This window comes from Symphalangus syndactylus, chromosome 19 (genome assembly GCF_028878055.3).
Source record: "Symphalangus syndactylus isolate Jambi chromosome 19, NHGRI_mSymSyn1-v2.1_pri, whole genome shotgun sequence".
In the NCBI taxonomy this organism is placed as follows: domain Eukaryota; kingdom Metazoa; phylum Chordata; class Mammalia; order Primates; family Hylobatidae; genus Symphalangus; species Symphalangus syndactylus.
The window spans coordinates 17434833-17453139 of NC_072434.2; the positions used below are offsets into that span (position 1 = coordinate 17434833).

General features: G+C 52.8%; 1 protein-coding gene across 1 annotated transcript in view; it reads right to left on the reverse strand.

Annotated features, from left to right (window-relative positions):
• The window catches only part of MFSD4A (major facilitator superfamily domain containing 4A), a 34455-nt gene that overhangs the window by 12195 nt on the left and 3953 nt on the right, over nt 1-18307 (reverse strand). Inside the window, exons 2-6 of the mRNA XM_055234768.2 lie at nt 10954-11152; nt 9992-10252; nt 6797-6965; nt 5939-6054; nt 4729-4902 (exon numbers count right to left, since the gene is read on the reverse strand). Of these exons, the coding sequence (XP_055090743.1) occupies nt 4729-4902; nt 5939-6054; nt 6797-6965; nt 9992-10252; nt 10954-11152 (919 nt within the window). The remainder of the gene's footprint in view (nt 1-4728; nt 4903-5938; nt 6055-6796; nt 6966-9991; nt 10253-10953; nt 11153-18307) is intronic.

Sequence of the window (18307 nt, forward strand, 5' to 3'; positions counted from 1 at the left end):
GAAGTCCCGATGTGTTTTTTACCAGCTGTGGAACCCGGAAGTAGTTGATTGCTCTGATTCTTAACTTCCTAATCTGCAAAATAGGAATAGTTACAAAAGCCACACTAAAGAGTGGTGGTGAAATCATACAAATGAAGGGGCTCTGTAAACTGTGGTGCTTCAGACAAATATGAGTCCTAGTGTTTCTCTCTGGGCTTTTCTTAGACGTCTCAGGAGATAAGGATCTTCTATAGCAGCCTATGGCTTTGAGGTAAAAATCTCCTGGACGAAGACATCTGTTTCTTAAAACAGTAAGTACAGACTATAGAGCCAGGCAAGAAATCTCATCCAGCTCCCAAACCCGCCACTTCTGGGCATGCAGAAAGGAAAAGACTTTCAGAGTTGGGAGCTGATCCTGGGAGAGTTGCTCCGATTGGAAAATCAAAGCCAATGCTCCTGATCCTTGAGGCCTTTGCGCTCCTCTAGCAGCCCTGGAGGGATCAGCCACAAAACAGTGGCTGAAGGAGAGAAACACATTCCCTTCACAATGGAAATGGAAAGACAAAAGACTTCTTTCATGCAGTAAAAATATGAAAGTCATAGCATAACTATGGTTCCAAAGGTCATGTCTTTCTTTGGCATGGAACATGGTCCCTGAGATCCATTTGTTCTTGCTTTCCCCTCTGTTCACTCTCTCAATGTTGGGGTGGCCCAGGATTCTATTCTGGCTCTTTCATATCCGCAGTGCCCTGCTCCACATTTCACCTGCCTCTACAGCAGGCACGCTTATATCTATCCCTCTAGCCATGAACTGTGTCCAGGACTCTGGACTTGCACCTAAAGCTGCCCCTTGGATATAGTCAGTCCCTGGATGACTAACCATGTGGCCCAAACTGGACTTTTAATTTCCTCTGCCAATCCTACTCCTGCTCACATCAAGTGAGGGCATCCCAGTCATGCAGTTGCTCAAGTCCTGTGTCTAAGGTCCTTGATTCCTCCTTTCCTTACGTCCCACACCTGGGTCAGCAACACGTCCTGTCCACACCATCTCAAAAAACATGTTCGATCCTTGTACTGCTCCAGATCCATCCAGACCACCCCATCCCAGCCGCCTCCCTCTTGCGCCTGGACTACAATAACAGACAGTCCGTGTTTGACTCTTGCCAGCTACAGTCTGTTCTTCCACACTGGAGTGCACTTTTAAAATGCAGTGCAAGTGGCTGGAGATGGTGGCTCCTGTCTAATTCTACCACTTTGGTAGGCTGAGGCAGGAAGGATCGCTTGGGCCCAGGAGTTCGAGACCAGCCTGGGCAACATAGTGAGACCCCGTCTCTCTAAAAAAAAAAATAATAAATTTAAAAAATGCAATGCAAGCTATGTTAGATGGAAATGTGAAACATCATGGGACACCTGTATAAGTGCCGTTTACCTCATAGCATGAATAAATGTATCTGTGAGATGCAAAAAAATAAAAAGAAAAAAAGAAAATGCAATGCAGACCTGCTTAAAACCTACTGGCTTCCTGCCCACTTAGAATAAAATTCAAAGCCCGGCTTACAAAACCCTGAGGATGTAGCCCCTGTTTATTTCCCCATCCTCATCTCTCTCTGCTCCCCATCCCCCACCCTGCCTACTGTGCTCCCCCCAAGTTAGCCTCCTACCCGCTAACCCAGGCCTTTGAACACGGGCCTTTTAACTTCAGCCAGGCCTGCTCACCTCCTGCCTTCAGGGGCTGGCACCTTCTTGATATTCAGTGTTCAACTTAGGAGCTTGGGACAGATGCTGGGGTTTGGAAGCCGCCACTCCTGCTCCTCTTCTTCCACCTGGCTACCCCGTACAAACCACATGCATTTCCAGCCATGCCTCAAAGACTGTCACCCTGAAAATCCCTAGATTTGGGGAAGTTTGAAAGACACCCAAGTCTTATTTTAGCCTTGGTGATAGAAGACTAACCAGGGCGAACTATCAGCTCCACCAACTCTCTTCCCACGCAGTGTGGCCCCTGCCTCAGCCAGTGACTCAGTCTGGTACTGAGCCTGCATCCCCACTGCCTACACCCCCTCACCCTCCATCTGTGCCGGGGCACACTGCCCTCCTCTGGCCGGCTGTAAGCTCCCTGAAAGCAAGAACCTTGTCTTCCAGAACTTGGCGGCCTGCAGTTTGCAGCAGGGCTTTGCACACAGCACAAACATACTAAGTCAGGAAGTAGCTGTTGAGCTCCAGGAGAATGCTGAGAACAGGGTGGCCATTAATTTAACCTAGAAAGGAACACTCGGAAGTAGTCACAGTGAATATGACACAGGCACTTCTCATCTACACAGGAGAGGCTTGCTCAGGGCCACTCAGCTGCAGTTCCCAAACAGGGTGCCCACAAAAGCACCTGGAAAGCTTCCAAAACAACCCAGAGGCCCAGGCTTCTCTCCACACCTCCTAAATTAGAATCTCTGGGGTAGGGGTCCATGATCCTATTTTCTCTCTCTCTTTTTTTTTTGAGATTAAGTCTTGCTCTGTCACTTAGGCTGGAGGGCAGTGGCGCCATCTCAGCTCACTGCAACCTCTGCCTGCTAGGTTCAAGCGATTCTCCTGCCTCACCCTCCTGAGTAGCTGGGATTACAGACAGGCGCCACCACGCCCAGCTAATTTTTGTATTTTTAGTAGAGATGGGGTATCACCATGTTGGTCAGGCTGGTCTCGAACTCCTGACCTCGTGATCCACCCGCCTCGGCCTCCCAAAGTTCTGGGATTACAGGTGTGAGCCACCGCGCCTGGCCTTTTCATGATCCTATTTTCAAAAAGCAGCTCCAGTGAATCTAATGTATTTGGGAGTCACTTGTTCTAGGACAGTGTTTTCCTAAGCTTGCTGGATGATGTAATTCCCCTGGGGCATTTGTTTAATATATAGATTGCTATGCCTCCTCCTGGACATTCGGATTCACTCAGTCTGGGTTGGGCCCAGGAACCTGATTTTCCTTTTTAAAACCCAGCACTCCAGGTGAGTGTCTATGGGCAATGCCTAACACATATGGATGCTTCAGACCTTTATTTTCCCAAACCCAGATTTCCACCCACTCTCCTCTGTCTTAGCAATTGGCCTTGTATCTGACCTAGACAAGGAAGCCAGGGCTGGCAACCATGTCTGTGCCCTTCCTCTTCTGGAGCCTTTCCCCTTTGACATCGTTTTGCCCCAGCTCCGTGGACAGGGGCCTTCCTTCTTGCTGAGCTTAGAGCTTCCTCCACTTCCGCTCTCCATCCCACCTCCCCTCTGTCAGGGCCTTCCTCACTCAGTTACTCTCTCACAATGGTATTTTCACAGACTCCTCCTCCTAATAGGTGTCCTCCCTTTATCCTCTACTATAAACAGGCCCATACCGCCCCGAGTCCTGCAGAACACAACTCCCTTCAACTCAAAAATATTTACAAAGAGAAATGCAAATTCCTCCACTGCTCATCTCCCTCTCACACTCAACCTCTTGAGTTTGGGTTTACCATCTACCTCCCATCTACATTGAACTGAAATTTCTTTCTTGAGGGTCAACTGGCACAAGGTCAAATCCAAAGGCCTTTCTTGGGGATCATGATTTTTGTCTCTGAAACTGCAACATTATGTCCAAACCCCCTCTCTGCTGGAAATTCAACCAAGGAAATGCTTTCTTACCTGGGCTTAGTACCCTCACTGGGCTACTTGGAAAGGTAGTGAGTTGCAGTTACTAGAGGTATTTAAGCAGACAGTGAACCCCTTGGAAGGGATGTTATAGAGGTGGCTCAAGCCTGATGGGAGGTTGGACTAGACGATTTGGCAGGAGTCTGTAATGTGGACCCCTGTGTCATGGATGGTGACGTGGATGGACACCAAGGCAAGAGTCTTAACCCACTGCTCAGGCCCAGACCTCCTGCCTCCTAGGCAGATCAGTTCCTTGAAGGTCATCCTCCATGTCCTGCCTACTTAGCAATCACCTAGGGCTAGGCAGAGTGGCTTACTCCTGTAATCCCAGCACTTTGGGAGGCCGAGGCGGGTGGATCACCTGAGAGGTCAGGAGTTCAAGACCAGCCTGGCCAACGTGGTGAAACCCCACCACCATTAAAAATACAAAAATTAGCCAGGCATGGTCGTAGGCACCTGTAATCCCAGTTACTTGGGAGGCTGAGGCAGGAGAATCACTTGAACCTGGGAGACAGAGGTTGCAGTGAGCTGAGATTACACCACTGTGCTCCATCCTGGGTGACAGAGGGAGACCCTATCTCAAAAAAAAAAAAAAAAAATCACCTAGGGGAGCTACAAAACGCAAATCCCCAGGCCCCAGCCCAGAGGCGGTGATTCCGAAGGTTGCGGGATCCCTGGCCTCCACAGCTTTCCACTGACTGGAGGGCTCTGAGCGGCTGGGCACCAAGGTAAACACAGGAGGACCAGGGCCAGCACTGGCTTTCCTCACGCTCATGGCCGGTTGTTGGCTGGGATGGGCTCCACACACTGCAGCCAGCACCTCCTACAGACCTTTCCTTTTACGTTTTAAGGGTATAAGATCAGTGGCCCAGAGAGGGGAAGGGACTTTTCATGGTCACACAGGTAGGTTTCACCTCCCAGGCTCCCACCCCTTCCTCGTCATCCTCTCTCTCCTCTCTTCCCTCTACTCCTGAGTTCCCATCCGGCTGGCAGAGTGCAGGCCTGGGCAAACGTCCTGGGGTAGGGCCAGGAGGAGAAGGCTTCTCCTGGGTCTCTCAGAAGAGAGAGGACGCTATTCAGCTGCTTACCACGTTGATGAAAACCATGGTGGCCGGCTTCATTCTTGAGGAGATGGGAATGGAGAGGAGCCGGCCCAGTGTGATGAAGCCCCAGAAGAGGCTGGGGAGGTAGCCAGCCACCTTGTGTCCCACAGACAGGGGCTTCTCCACGGCATAGCTGTACACGAAGGCAGAATAGGCACCCTGTGGAGAGACCGGGTGCCGCTGAGCACACCCGCAGCCCAGCCAGACAACGAACCTCACAAAGGGAGCCCAGGCTGGGCAGGTGTGGTGAGGGCAGAGGGAGGACTGCCTGTTCCCGCTCCCAGAGGCTCAGCCAGGGCTGGGCTTGGAGTCAAGGCCACACAACACACTTGGCTCAAGCTGAGGACAGAACCTGGGGTGCCTTAGCTTACAGACTGCACCGTGGAGACCTAGGGGTTCCAGAGAGGTGGCTCTGGATCTCCATGGGAGTGCCCACAGGGCCTGGGCGGACAGGCACTGCTCCCCACTTCAACCAGAGTAGAACACGACTTAAAAAAAAGAAAGGTGTGTGCAAGCATCTCGTTTTACAGATGAGAAGACAGACAGAAGTGACTTGCCCAAGGTCACAACAAGTGCTGGAAGTCAACCAGTACTGTCACAAGTACTTTCCACCAGGTCATTTAAGTTTTTAGGGCTTTTTCTCTGGAGAGGTCATCGTATGGCAATCAGTTGATCAGCCATTCACGACTGCCCTAATATAATCCTAAGAAGTTTCTGGAAAAAGGTGCTAACTAATGTAACAGAGGTCACTAGTAGCATGAACAGCTGGGCCTAAATTCCACCTGAAGCTTGTTTACAACACTGGCTCGAGACACCCAGGTTTGTAATGTATTCCAGGAAGCAAAGTGCCCTGTTTATATAGCATGACCTCTAATTGGGGAATAGGGCACCACCCCTTTAAAAAATGCAGGTAGCCTGTCCTTGACAACAAACCAGTTAGGCCCCTACCTATAGCACTAACAAAAATAAAACAAAAATAAAAAACAATTGTCCAAGACAGAAGCCCATAGTACCAACATGCTGTGACTGATTCTGGAGACAGTCTCCCTAGTACTTTAGATTAAATTTTTGAATCAACTGTACACCAGGAGAGGTCTCCAGGAAACTTCATGCTCCTCTCTCTCTTGCCTTTCTCAGACTGGAGTCTCGGGGTGAAGGGTCCCCTAATAGGGGGCGCCCTCTGAGGCAGGCTCACCGTCAACCCATCCGTCATGAACAGCACCAGGGCGGCCGTGATGTGGATGGCAAAGAAGGAATAAGGGGCTCCTCTGAGGTTCTTCCTTTGGCAGCAGCTGAACAGGTCCTCATGCCCTGCAGGAGGCACAGAAGAACAGGGGTGAGTCTCAGCTTCTGCTCCCTCCCTCTGCATGTCCCAGGGCCGTGGCTGGCAGTCAGAAGAGCCCTGCAGGATGGGGCCCACTTACTGCCTCTACTTTCACTATCTTTCTGTTAAGAACAACCCCTGTCCATCTCCCAGTCTTGGTGGAACCAAGGCTCAGAGAGGTCAGGTGACTCGCCCAAGGTAACAAAAGGCAAGGCTGAGCAGAATGGAGGGTGAAGTCAGAAGTCTGCCTTCCTCATTCTCTTGGTCATGTTGCACCATCAGGGCCAAGGTTTTCTTTTTTTTTTAAAAAAAAAAAAAAAAAAAAGACCGTCACCTGTGGCCGGGCATGGTGGCTCACGCCTATAATCCCAGCACTTTGGGAGGCCGAGGCAGATGGATCACCTGAGATCAGGAGTTTGAGACCAGCCTGGCCAACGTGGCGAAACCCCTTCTCTACTTTAAAAATACAAAAATTAGCTAGGTGTGGTGGTGTGCGACTGTAATCCCCGCAACTTGGGAGGCTGAGGCAGGAGAATCGCTTGAACCTGGGAGGCGGAGGTTGCAATGAGCCAAGATCGCACCACTGCACTCCAGCCTGGGCGACGAGAGTGAAACTCTGTCTCAAAAAAAAAAAACACCTGTGATCTAGGTTCACTCTCTCTGGGAGAGGGGTTACCAAGGAAGCCTCAACATGAGGCTGTGAGGATGCAGATTCATTAGAGCCCCTACCTGGGTGTGACTGAAACTTTGGGGGCAGTGAGGAGGCATCTTCCTTCTCAGGAGGCTGTGTCTCCAAGGCAAGCTCATCAGCAGACAGAAGCAGGGGCCTCCTCTGGGGACAGCAGGTCAGCAGCCGCTCCTTGGACAGCAGCATCAGCACAGCCATGGGCACTGGAAGCTGGGGAGCAGGCAGAGGGTCAGGAGAGCCCTGCCCTGAAGCTCCCCTTTCCCACACCTGGCCTCTGCACACACTGCATGTGCATAGTCCTGGGAGAAGACAGCTCTTTTCCAAGGGTGCCCAGCTAAAAGCTGAGCCATCCCAACCTAAGAAGCCGGGTGCCTTGACCAAGGTAGGAGTGGGGAGGCCTGCTGTAACTGCTGCCTGATCACCATACTCGCTTCCCTGAAAAGACAGATATTTGTCACATGCGAAGCTTAGACTCAAACTCTCTGCTGGCCCAGGAGAGGTGCTGGGGGTAAGCTTGCTGGAGTGTTACACCTCACACTCCTTCATGCTGGTAGGTCACGTGGTGCTTTACAAAGCAGCTTTGCTTTTGGGCATCACATCTCTACAAAATATGCTGGGGGATGTTACCACTTAGTCATAACCTGTTAGAACTGGAAGAGATCTGAGGGGTAAACTAGAGACCGAGAGACTGCCCTGGTCACACAGCGGACTCAGGGCAAAGCCGGAATGGAGCCTGGCATCCTGATTCTTTCAGCGCTGTCTCCACCTAAGGAGCTGCCTTGGTGATGTTGATCCTAGCAGGGCACAGAAGCTCTCCTCAGGGGCTTGAAAACAAAAACGTGATCTCCTTTTGATTAAAAAATGCATGTTTACGAGCAGCCCGTACACATAAGCCCAACGTTCGGTTTGCTGCTATTTATGCTAAATCGGAACTCCTTCAGAGCAGTGGGAAATGGCTGCTACTTCTGAGGTTGCTTGGGGAAGCCTCCACCACCTCCCTCAGGGGCCCCGGCTTGTGTCTCACCACCTGGTTGCCAGGAAGTACCGCATCAAGTCTAACTATTGCCCTTCCTGCTGCAACTTCAGCCTAGTTCCTTTTGCTTAGGAAAGACAGGAATCCCAGGGAGCTGCAGATGTCTCCCAGAGGCTGGTGAGAGCGCCCAGCTATTGGGCTCTTCCCGGCCCCGTGGGAGAGGCCGGCAGGGTAGAGATGGAAGGCCGGCAGACTGCCAGCCCTGCCTGGTGCTGTTCTGGGGGAGCCCTTCCCTGCCCCTGGAGGCAGGCTGGCTCTCCCCAGTATTTCCTCAAGTCACCTAACAGGAGTGAAAGACAAAAACCACCCCTGTGTTGGCACCTCCCTATGGTGACCTTGGGAGCCTTTCTGCCTACTCAAAAAGAAGTCAAGGTCAGACATGGCCCCTGGTAGTCAGGCCTGAGTGGGGAGAGAACAGCCCCTGCTGAGCCCCAATGGGGGAGACACAGCCCTCCCTCCAGTGTGAGGGGGGAAACAGGAAACCCACCCACAGAGGCCTGTAGTGGCAGAATGCCTGAGTGAAGGCCAAGGGGAAACAGCTGTACAAGAGGCGTGATCGCTCAGGTGGGGCTTTCCAGGGAGGTGGGTGCTGGGAAGGGCTTCACAGAGGACTGGCTAGCATTGCTGGCAGGAACACGCCCGATTTTATAATTCCATTCAGGGAAGGCAGCCCCACCTTAAAAGAGAAGGGCAGGTGGGGTGTGCATGTGTGTGTGTGTGCACCCACATGAGTACACACACAGCCCCATCTTCCTCTGTGCTGGACTGTTTATTTTCAGACACAAACCAATAGAAAAAGTCTGGAAATCCTGCAGCAAACAAAGTCGCTCCAGTCTGCACTTCATGGGGCAGGAGAGAACAAACCTCGGGCTTAAGCCGGAACTTCCGGCTTCCTGGTCTGGGAGTCCCAGTCTAGAGGTTCTACTGACACTGCTCCTTCCCTTCGCAGGTCCCTCCTGGAAGGAACAGGCCCAAAGCCGCATTCTTTCCAAAACAATGGGTGGGTATGGGCTGAAAAGGGAAGGAGCAGACGGAGAGGGTGCGTTTATGAGAGCCCCGAGAGGAGATTCGGACCAGGGAAAGGAAATCTACAAAGGAAAGGAAGGAAAAGGACCGGTGATGAGGGGGCAGCAGGTAGATGGTCTATGCTGAGGGTCAGGGCTTCCAGCCGGGCTCAGCCTCCTATCAGTCCCTTGTCAGGGCTTTGAGCTGGTGATGGCATGACACCCCCACCCCTGCCCTGCTGCTCACTGGAATGGTGGTCTCAAAGGCTCCTTTCAGTGCTATGTGTGTGGCATATTCTGAGGCTCAGCAGCAGCTGGGCAGCTGCTCTAATGCCTGAGTCCAGCCCACCTGCCCCAGGAGAGCTGATAAGTCCACCCACTGCAAAGAGAGGCTCTAAGCCACCATGACAAGCAGCATGGTGCCTCCATCCCACAGCCAAGACAGTGGCCACTGGAATGCTCCCCACCCCCAGCCCAGGATCCAGGGATGCTCTGGTGTTCCCGACAGTCCTCCCCAAGCCAGGCGGATGGGGGTAGGGGGTCTCCCCACCTGACGCTCTGGCTCCAGTCTGGGCTAACGTGGGAGATCCCAACTTGGGTTTGCAGAGCACCAGAGGAGGTTTCCAGCCAGAGGCCAGAGTCAGTGCTGACTTGGCAGGGGTGTACAAAGTGGGCCTCGGTATCTGACGCAGTCACGGGGTGAAGTGGTCTCTCGCTGTTCCCACCATACGCTGCCTTGGCAGGCAGGGCCCTTCAGAGGTCATCTTGTCTGTCTCCTAGTCTCCACAGGAGCCCCTGACAGCAGGGCACAGGAGAATCCCACCATTGATGAAGGGACCAAGAAAAAAACCTGCCACTTCCTGCCGGGGTCTGTCCAGGGCCCACTTCATCTGGCCTTGGAGGAAAAAACTGGTTTCCCACAGAACCTCAGATAATTCTAAAGTTGACCCTGATTTTCACTGCGCTCAGCTCATTGTTTTACCTTCCTGGAGAACTGCAATCACAGGTCGCTGAAGGACGGTGGAGTAGTGCGGGGGATCCCAGGGAGGGTTTGTCCTCCCATCCTCCCGCCTCTGGGATGCACACCTCAGCCCCAGCACGTTTCTCAGCATCTGAAGAATCTGCACTGGGTGTGGGGTGGACTGGAATGTGTGGACTGTCTACTAGCTCCCTACCTGGCCCGCCCCAGGGACACTCACATTGATGAGGGCCATGATCCAGAAGGCATAGGACACTCGGGTCCCTGCCCCGTCCTTTGGAGTCAGCCCCGGGAACGTCTGGTTGGACCAAGGCTTGGCATCTATGTGGTGCTGGCCCAGCACCCTGGAGACATGGAACAGGTGGCCTCGGGAGGTGACGTTGGCTGTGCTATTGGCAGGCAAGCAGTTGGCCTCAGACAGGAAAGGGTCAGCAATAAGGGGACTCAGCAGAGCGCCAAAGCCCACGAAGAAATGGAGCACCTGGGGACAGAGGAGAGGTGGCGGGTGGGGGTGTGGCTCAGTCTTCAGCCCAGGGAACCAGTGGCCTGGCCTCCAGCCCAGAGTACCCACACTGAGCCCCCTCCCCCACCCTCTGCCCCATCTGGGGGCTGCTGCTCAGCCCTGGAATGGGGAGCCATGGGGGTAGGAAGCAGGAGAGGTGAGGGGAGGTGAGGAGTGACACTCCTTTCTCAACCACCCTGCCAGCCTGGGATGACTTGGGTGACAGTGCCCAATTCCCTCCCCATCTCTGTTAATCCCCAGCTGGGACTGATCCCCATGTTAGCATCCACCAGCTAACACCCTAAAGGGAAGGGGGCACAAAAAGGGAAGGGCTGGCTGAATCCTGGGCACAAAAGGAAAGGGCTGGCTGAATCCCAGGGGGAGAACGAAGAAAGGAAACAGAGGGAAGGAGGGGAAGGAGAGGGGAGGCAAGCCCTGAGTCACACCCCCTTTCCAGTTCGCAAAGAGCTTTCTTTCCTGAGCGCTTAGGCTCCTGGGACACCCTGCAGTGAGGGCAGGGGTCACTGCTCTGCTTCAGAGATGGGAAAACCGAGTCCAGAACTTACGAACCCAGCTGGTAAGTGGCCCCCTGGGGGAGGAGGCTGGGAGAGACTGAGGGGGCCTAGGGAGCTCCCATGCCCTCCCCAGCTCCCAGCCCTGTGCCTGCTGGCCGGGCTTACCTGGAGGAAGACGGCTGAGTCCTTCTGGTACATCCTCACCAGCTGCATGTTGGCCACAGTGTCGATGCAGCCCATGGCCAAGCCCGCCAGTGCCATGACTGAGGCCAGCACCTTCACATCGTGGCAGAAGGGGATGACGGCAAACACCAGGGAGATGGCCAGAGAGGAGGTGAACAGGGCCCACAGTGACTGGGCCAGGCTGCAGGAGGGAAGGGTGACGTCAGGGGAGGGGGCTGGAAGCATGCCCTCCCCCTTCTCCTCCATTCACTGGGTGGTCTGGGCAGCCAAGACATTTCTCCTCCTTTGGCAGAAAAGGAAGAGAGCTGAGGAAGCAGCTGCTCACTTATTAGCTGTAGGCAAGTCGTCAATGTCTGCTCAGATAACAATCTACCTCACAAGGTGGCTGCAGGACACTTCACAAAGCCTAGCCACCAGTATTCTACTTACAAACAATTGTATGTTATTTCCTTAAACCCTAAATTGTTTACTTAAAAGCAATTAAATGCAAAAATATTTCCCACTCTTTTCAGGGAACCTGTTTTGAGCGTCTCAAGAGGCATGTGTCATAGGCATGCAAACCGCAGGTGGGACCCACCCGGATGGAACCTGAGCCCAGAAGTCCCAGAGCTGGGCATTTCTTCCTGCCCAGGAATTGGTGCTGGCTGCCCTGTGCCCTCCCCACACAGGAATGGTGAGGCAGCCATTGCTTCATAGGCACCCGGCCTGAGCCGCCCATGCCAGTGCCCACAGCCCAGGTATTCAGGTGATTTGGTGACCCCTGTAGCAGGCAGAGGTCGCAGGCTCTGTGCCTGGCAAATGTGCAGAAGTGGGGAAAGGAGGGGCTGTGGCCATACACACTGAAAGGTGACCGTGTTGATCTTCCCCTTCTTCAGATAATAGAAAAGCCCACAGCAGGCAGGGGGAGGGCCTGCTACCCTACCAGTGAATGAATGAATAAATGGATGGAGTGTCTAAGGCTCTGTCAAGGTCTTTTTTGGGACACTCTGCCTAATAACCAGACTCTCAGAGAAAGGATAAAGACTTGTATTTTCTGAGACCAGTCTGAAAGTCTAATGTCAGAGAGGAGAGATTGGGCAGCAGGAAGGTTCTGGAGGTTGTAGAGGAACTTTCTCAGATTATGAAAAGGGAGAGAGCCCCCCACCCCATCAGCCTCCAGTGTGGCTGCTGGACCTGGAAAGGTGGGAGCTGAGAGAGGAGAGGGGGAAAGGCCTCTCTGAGTTTCACACTGAAAAAAAAGGGGAGGGCCCCAGCGATCCCTCAGGCTGTCTTCCCAGAGCTTCTGCCCCTGACCCCCTTGGGTCTTGGCCTTGGCCCTCAGCCATGTCATCTTGCCCCATCTTTGATTAAATCCTCTATCGGAACGGCTCTGCTGATAGAGCAGTTGGTTATTTTCTCCTTTCTTGTTTCCAGGCTGATCTGCTGGGGAGATGACCGATCATGATAGTCAGGACCCCAGCGTGTTCCCAGCTCAGAACTCATGGGGGAGGGAAGGGGGACCAACCTCAAGGCCAGCTGTTAGAAGGAGATGGAGGGAGAGTGCGTCATGGGGAGGCAATGCTAACACACACCATGGGCTGATGAAACAGCAGGCTGCTCATCATAGTTCTCTCTCTTTCCCCTGACAAGACAGACTAGGCAGCCTCCTGGGTGGCCTGACTTCAGGGATAGCCAGAGGGTCCCCTGTCTGCACTCTCAGAGGTCCCCCCCACTGACACGGGTACCAGGACATGACATTTCCACCACCTCACTCACCACTTTGCGGTAAGCAGGGATGCCCCGAGGCAAGTGCAAAAACTCTCTTGAAGAACTAGCTCATTATCATTATTGCCTTTCAATCCTGCAGGAAAGTGAAGTCATCCATCCTGCAGCAAAGTCCTGAGGGGAACGGGACCTGGGATCGGTAAACTGACATGGGCAGGGACTGCGCAGAGGTATGGGAGAGGAAACCAGGATAATAGCGAGTGCTACTACGGTCTGCTGACAACTGCTAACGTTTGTCATTTGGTGCATATGACAAGGCTATGAGGCAGGCTTTGTTGTTGTGCCCATTTGACCTGTGAGTAAACTCGGGCTGAGAAGGGCTAAGATAGCAGCAGACAGAGCCTGAACTCTAACCAAGGTCTTCTGGCTTGATAGTCCCTATGCTATGCTGCTTTTCCAGGGAGGAGCGTGTGTACGTGCACATGTGGGTGCATGTGTATGGGTATGTGACCGAGTTACTCGCTAATGGCTCCACTCAGAAGGTGCAAATGCAGGAGGGGAGAGGAAGGAGCCACGGACCCAGCCAGGCTGGAGAGGGGAGTGCCAGCCAAGAATAGGAGGCCAGATTCTGCAGAGCGTTGAATGGCAGGGCTAGGAAGCCCTGGAGAGCAGCTGCAGTCTCTAGAACATGCGCCTCTAACACCCCTCTGCGGGGGTTAGCAGAGATCCACATGCTCACGAGCATCACTGCTGGCTCCAACACCACCTTCCCCAGGCATCTGCCTCTGCCTGTTCATTGTGGAAGCCATGCCTGGCCCCATGTTCGGCTCTGCAGAGACTCTCAACCCAGGTTCCTGGACGTGGCTAGTGACCGGCACAGTGCTTGGGGAACGCTTGTCTTGCCAGCCCACACGGGATGGCCTGGTAGAAGGGACTGGGCACTGCTGAGAGGCCGATGTGGGAGTTTTGCTAGTTTATCTGATGGGGTGACAGAGATAGAGGCAGAGAAAGAATCATTTAGGGATGGGTTGCCAGGAAGGTGCCCGGTGCACAGTGGGGGATCGGGAAAAGGAGAAGCGGTCAGTAAGGGCTGGAAGGGGTCAGGAAGGCCTGTCCAGGTCTCATCTCTGTCCTGTTCACTGCTCTTTGTCTCCTCTCACCTGTCATTCTTGAGAAGGACACTAGGTGCCCACTGGGGGTATGGTTTGTCCCAGGCTCAGCCACAGGCAGGAGGGAGGGATAAAGAGAGAAAAGACGGAAAAGGAAGGCTGGAGAGAACCACGCCTGGGAAATCCCCTCCCTGCATCTCCCTGGGCTGTGATTTTAGTTTGATAGGCCTGGAGGTTAGGGCGATGGAGACCTGTTCCCAATAAATGGGGACATCTGTATCACAGGAAATCTTGTCTGTAGATCCCAGGCTGCCCACTCTCCCCAGTTGCTTCCATAGGGCTGTGCCTGGGCATTCCAAACATCAGCCTGAACAAATTTCTTTAGAATGATATGCTGTTGCCAAGGAAAAGGAAGTCCCAGACACATCCCAGAGCCAGAGTGAAATACGTTTATTGCCTGTTTTAAACGGCTTGGTCAATAGCCCCTTCTAGAAATGTGGATAATTAAAAATTATGGAATAACCATGTCAAAACAGTTTTGGCATCCAGGATGGAGTGCGATCTGGAATCAGAATACTGGGCTCTAGGCCCACCTCGGCCACTTCCCAGTGATGTGGCTTGGGCAAGCCACTTATGCTTAGCCCCTCTGAGCCTCAGTTTCCTCCGCTGTAAAATGGGGATAACAAGCTCTGCATGAGGTTGAGGCTGCCATGAGGAGTCCACGTGATGTGACATTTCATCCTCCTTTGCTCACTCTCTGGGATCTTCCCCTGGCCACCTGCCACCCCTCCCAGGTGCTCACTGCCTCCCTGCTGGCCCTGGCTTCCCCTAAGAGCAATGTTGGGCCCAGAGAACTGCACTGAGCTGACAGGGTACAGAGACCAGTGCCAGCTCCCAGATTCTACCCTCCCAGGCCTGCCCCTATTCCTGTTGCAATGCCCTTTGGGGTGACCCTGGGAGGCTGGCCCAGGAACTGTTGGAGGGAGGTACCCCTGCTCCTGCCCCTTGTCCCCTGCCCCACTCACTCCCCACCCTCGGCAGCATCCTAGCTAAGGTGGCAGCAATGACGTGAGTCCTGTCCCTCATTTTACAGACCAGGAAACTGAGGCCCAGATAGGGGAAAAGAGAGGAGTAGAACTGAGCCAGGATCCAAAGTCTTGGCTCCCAACCCAGGCAAAGCCAGCAGAGTGGCAGAGTGGCATTGATCTTCCCTCCCCTGGTCCTGGGCTCACAGGTTAATTCAGGCCAATTAGAGAAAGAGCCTCACTTTCCCCAAGGCCCAGAGAGACCCAAGAAATAGCTTGGACAGTCTGGAAAACCTACTTCGGGAAGTCTCAGAAATGACCAAGTTACTTATTAATGGCTCCACACAGAAGGTCTAAGTGGGAGAGGGAAGAGGAGGGAGCTAGAGTTCTCCCCCAGGTGAGCTGTGGCTCTGCTGGAACTGCCTGCCCAGCCCCTCTTGCTGGGTGACCTTGAGCTGCTGCTGCCCCCTTCAGCCCCATGCTCTGCCTTACCCACAGCGGACACATGATCACTTTGACCTGGCTTTGCCTTGGGCACCTGTTCTTGCCTTCCTGGTTCTGTGAAAAGAGGAGGGAATAGTTGGCTCTGAAACAGGGGAAAGGCCTGAGCAGTAAGATGCCAGGCAGCCCACTCCTGCCTGCCACCCCAGGGGTGGGGAAGAATGCTGCTGAGGCCCAGCCCCCATGCCACCCTGGGTAGGGCCTGATGGCATTGACATTCTCTTCACATGTTTGCCCCAGGTGATCCCTCTGCCCAGCAGAGATGCTTAGGACATCCTCCTCCCACCTCTCCCCTCCCAGCCTGGATAATCTCCTTCCTCGAAGGACCAGGGGAGACAGGCAGAGAGCAGAACTGTGGAAGAGTCACAGATGGAAGTGTCCCTAGCCCCTATCCACCCCAAAAGGGGCAGCAGCCCAGAAAGAGATGATTTGGGGACCTGGGACAAGAAACCAGGAGACAAGGGACCCCCTGGGAGCTAGGGCAGGCTGGTGACTCTATCTCAGGCCAGGCTGATGGGGAAGGGGCAGCTGAGACTGAGGGCAAGGCTAGGGGTAAAAAGGCCCCCCTCTAACTTGGTCACCCCAGCCTTCACACTGATACCTCATTTGTTCAGGGCCCCATGTTAAAGCTGGAGAGATCCAAAGAGGGGGCAGACAAACTGGTCTTTGGGGAGATTCCAAGCTACGGCAGGACCACCCTGTTAGACTCGGAGGTTGGGAGCTGAAACTTGTGCATGATGGCGTCCCCTGGGGCCCACCGTGGTGCTGGGCACACAGGGCGTGCTCCTTAGATGTTGGTTGAGCTTGAACTTATAGTCTGTTCACTTGGAACACCTCACCCTCAATTCTTTGCATGCCTGGCTCTCTCTTGTCGCGCAAGAGTCAGCTTTAATATCATCTCCCCAGAAAGGGCTTCCTTGATCACCTAGCTAAGCAGCCCCCAAAATGTGCCACTCTCCATGCTACCCTGTTTGATTTCCTTCATTTCATAATATAAAATTCTCCAGACTGTGGGTTCCATGAGTGCAGCGACTTTTACTTTGTCTGTTGTATTCACCCTTAAAACAGGATCCGGCTCAAGAGGTATTTGTTGAATGAGTGAATTAATGGGTGGTATAAGTTTTGAGATTTTTGTTTTGGTTTTTGAGATAGGGTCTTGCTCTGTTGCTCAGGAGGGAGTGCAGTGATGCAATCCTGGCTCACTGCAGCCTCAACCTCCAGGCTCAAGTGACCCTCCCACTTCCGCCTCCTGAGTAGCTGGGACTATAGGTGTGCACCACCATGCCCAGCTAACTTAAAAAATTTTTTAGAGACAAGGTCTCACTTTGTTGCCCAGGCTGGTCTTGAACTCCTGCCCTAAAGTGATCCTCCCACCTTGGCCTCCCAAAGTGCTGGAATTACAGATGTGAGCCACCAAACCTGGCTTTGAGGTTTTTTTAAGTCAAAAAAGATTGATGCATAAATTACATACTATAAAATTCACATATTTAAGCGTACAATTCAATGGTTTTTAGAATATCTGGAGTTGTAAAACCATCACTACAATCTACCTTTAGAGCATTTCTGTCACCCCAAAAAGAAATCTTATATCCAGGCCAGGCGCAGTGTCTCACACCTGTAATCCCAGCACTTTGGGTGGCCAAGGTAGGTGGACTGCTTGAGGTCAGGAGTTCGAGAGCAGCCTGGCCAACACAGTGAAACCTGTCTCCACTAAAAATACAAAAATCAGCTGGGTGTGGCAGTGCATGCCTGTAATCTCAGCTTCTAGGGAGGCCTGAGGCATGAGAATTGCTTGAACCCGGGAGGCGGAGTTTGCAGTGAGCCGAGATCGCGCTACCTCACTTCAGCTTGGGCAAAAGAACAAGACTATGTCTCAAAAAATAAAAATAAAAAAGAAATCTTATATTCATTAGTAGTCACTCCCCATTCATCTCCACACCTTACCTTTAGCCCTAGGCAACTACTAATTTAGTTTCTGTATCTGCAGATTTCCTTATTCTGAACTTTTACATAAATAAAATGATATAATATGTGATCTCTTGTGTCTGTCTTCTTTCACTTAGCATAATGTTTTCCAGATCATCCATGGTATAGCATGTGTCAGTATCTCATTCCTTTTTATGGCTGAGTGATATTCCGTTGCATGGATATACCACTTTTTTTTTCTTTCTTTGAGCCAGAGTTTCGCTCTTGTCACCCAAGCTGGAGTGCAGTGGCCCAATCTCGGCTAACTGCAACCTCCGCCTCCTGGGTTCAAGCGATTCTCCTGCCTCAGCCTCCTGAGTAGCTGGGATTATAGGCACGCACCACTATGCTTAGCTAATTTTTGTTTTTGTTTTTTTTTAGTAGAGACGGGGTTTCACCATGTTGGCCAGGCTGGTCTTGGACTCCTGACCTCAGGTGATCCACCCGCCTCAGCCTCCCAAAGTGCCGGGATCATAGGAGTGAGCCAATGTGCCCGGCCAATATACCACATTTTTGTTTTGTTTTGACACTGGAGTCTCACTATGCTGCCCAGGTTGTCTTTGAACTCCTGGGCTCAAGTGAGCGTCCCACCGCAGCCTCTCAGGTAGCTGGAACAACAAGGCATCCACCACCACACCTGGCTGGATAGACCACGTTTTTGTTTGTCCACGCATCCACTGATGAACATTTGGTTTGTTTCTACTTTTTGACTGGGATGAATAATGCTGCTATGAACATCCACGTACAGGTTTAGTGTGTGGACACACATTATCAGTTCTTTGTGGATCATACCTGAGAGCTGGGACCCTATGATAGCCCCATGTTGAGACCGATTTTTAAATCAAGGACAATGTCTGGTACCGGATGCTCAGTAGGCTTTTGCCACAGGTGTGTTGCATGCTGATTGGTAGACAAGGTGCTGGAGGGACAGGCAGAGGCTTTCTGGATGGGAGACCAACCAGAGCCCAGCTCAAGGGGAGAAGCTGGTTTGTCCTGTGTTCCAGGGACTGGAGGGGGCCAGCACGTCTGGGG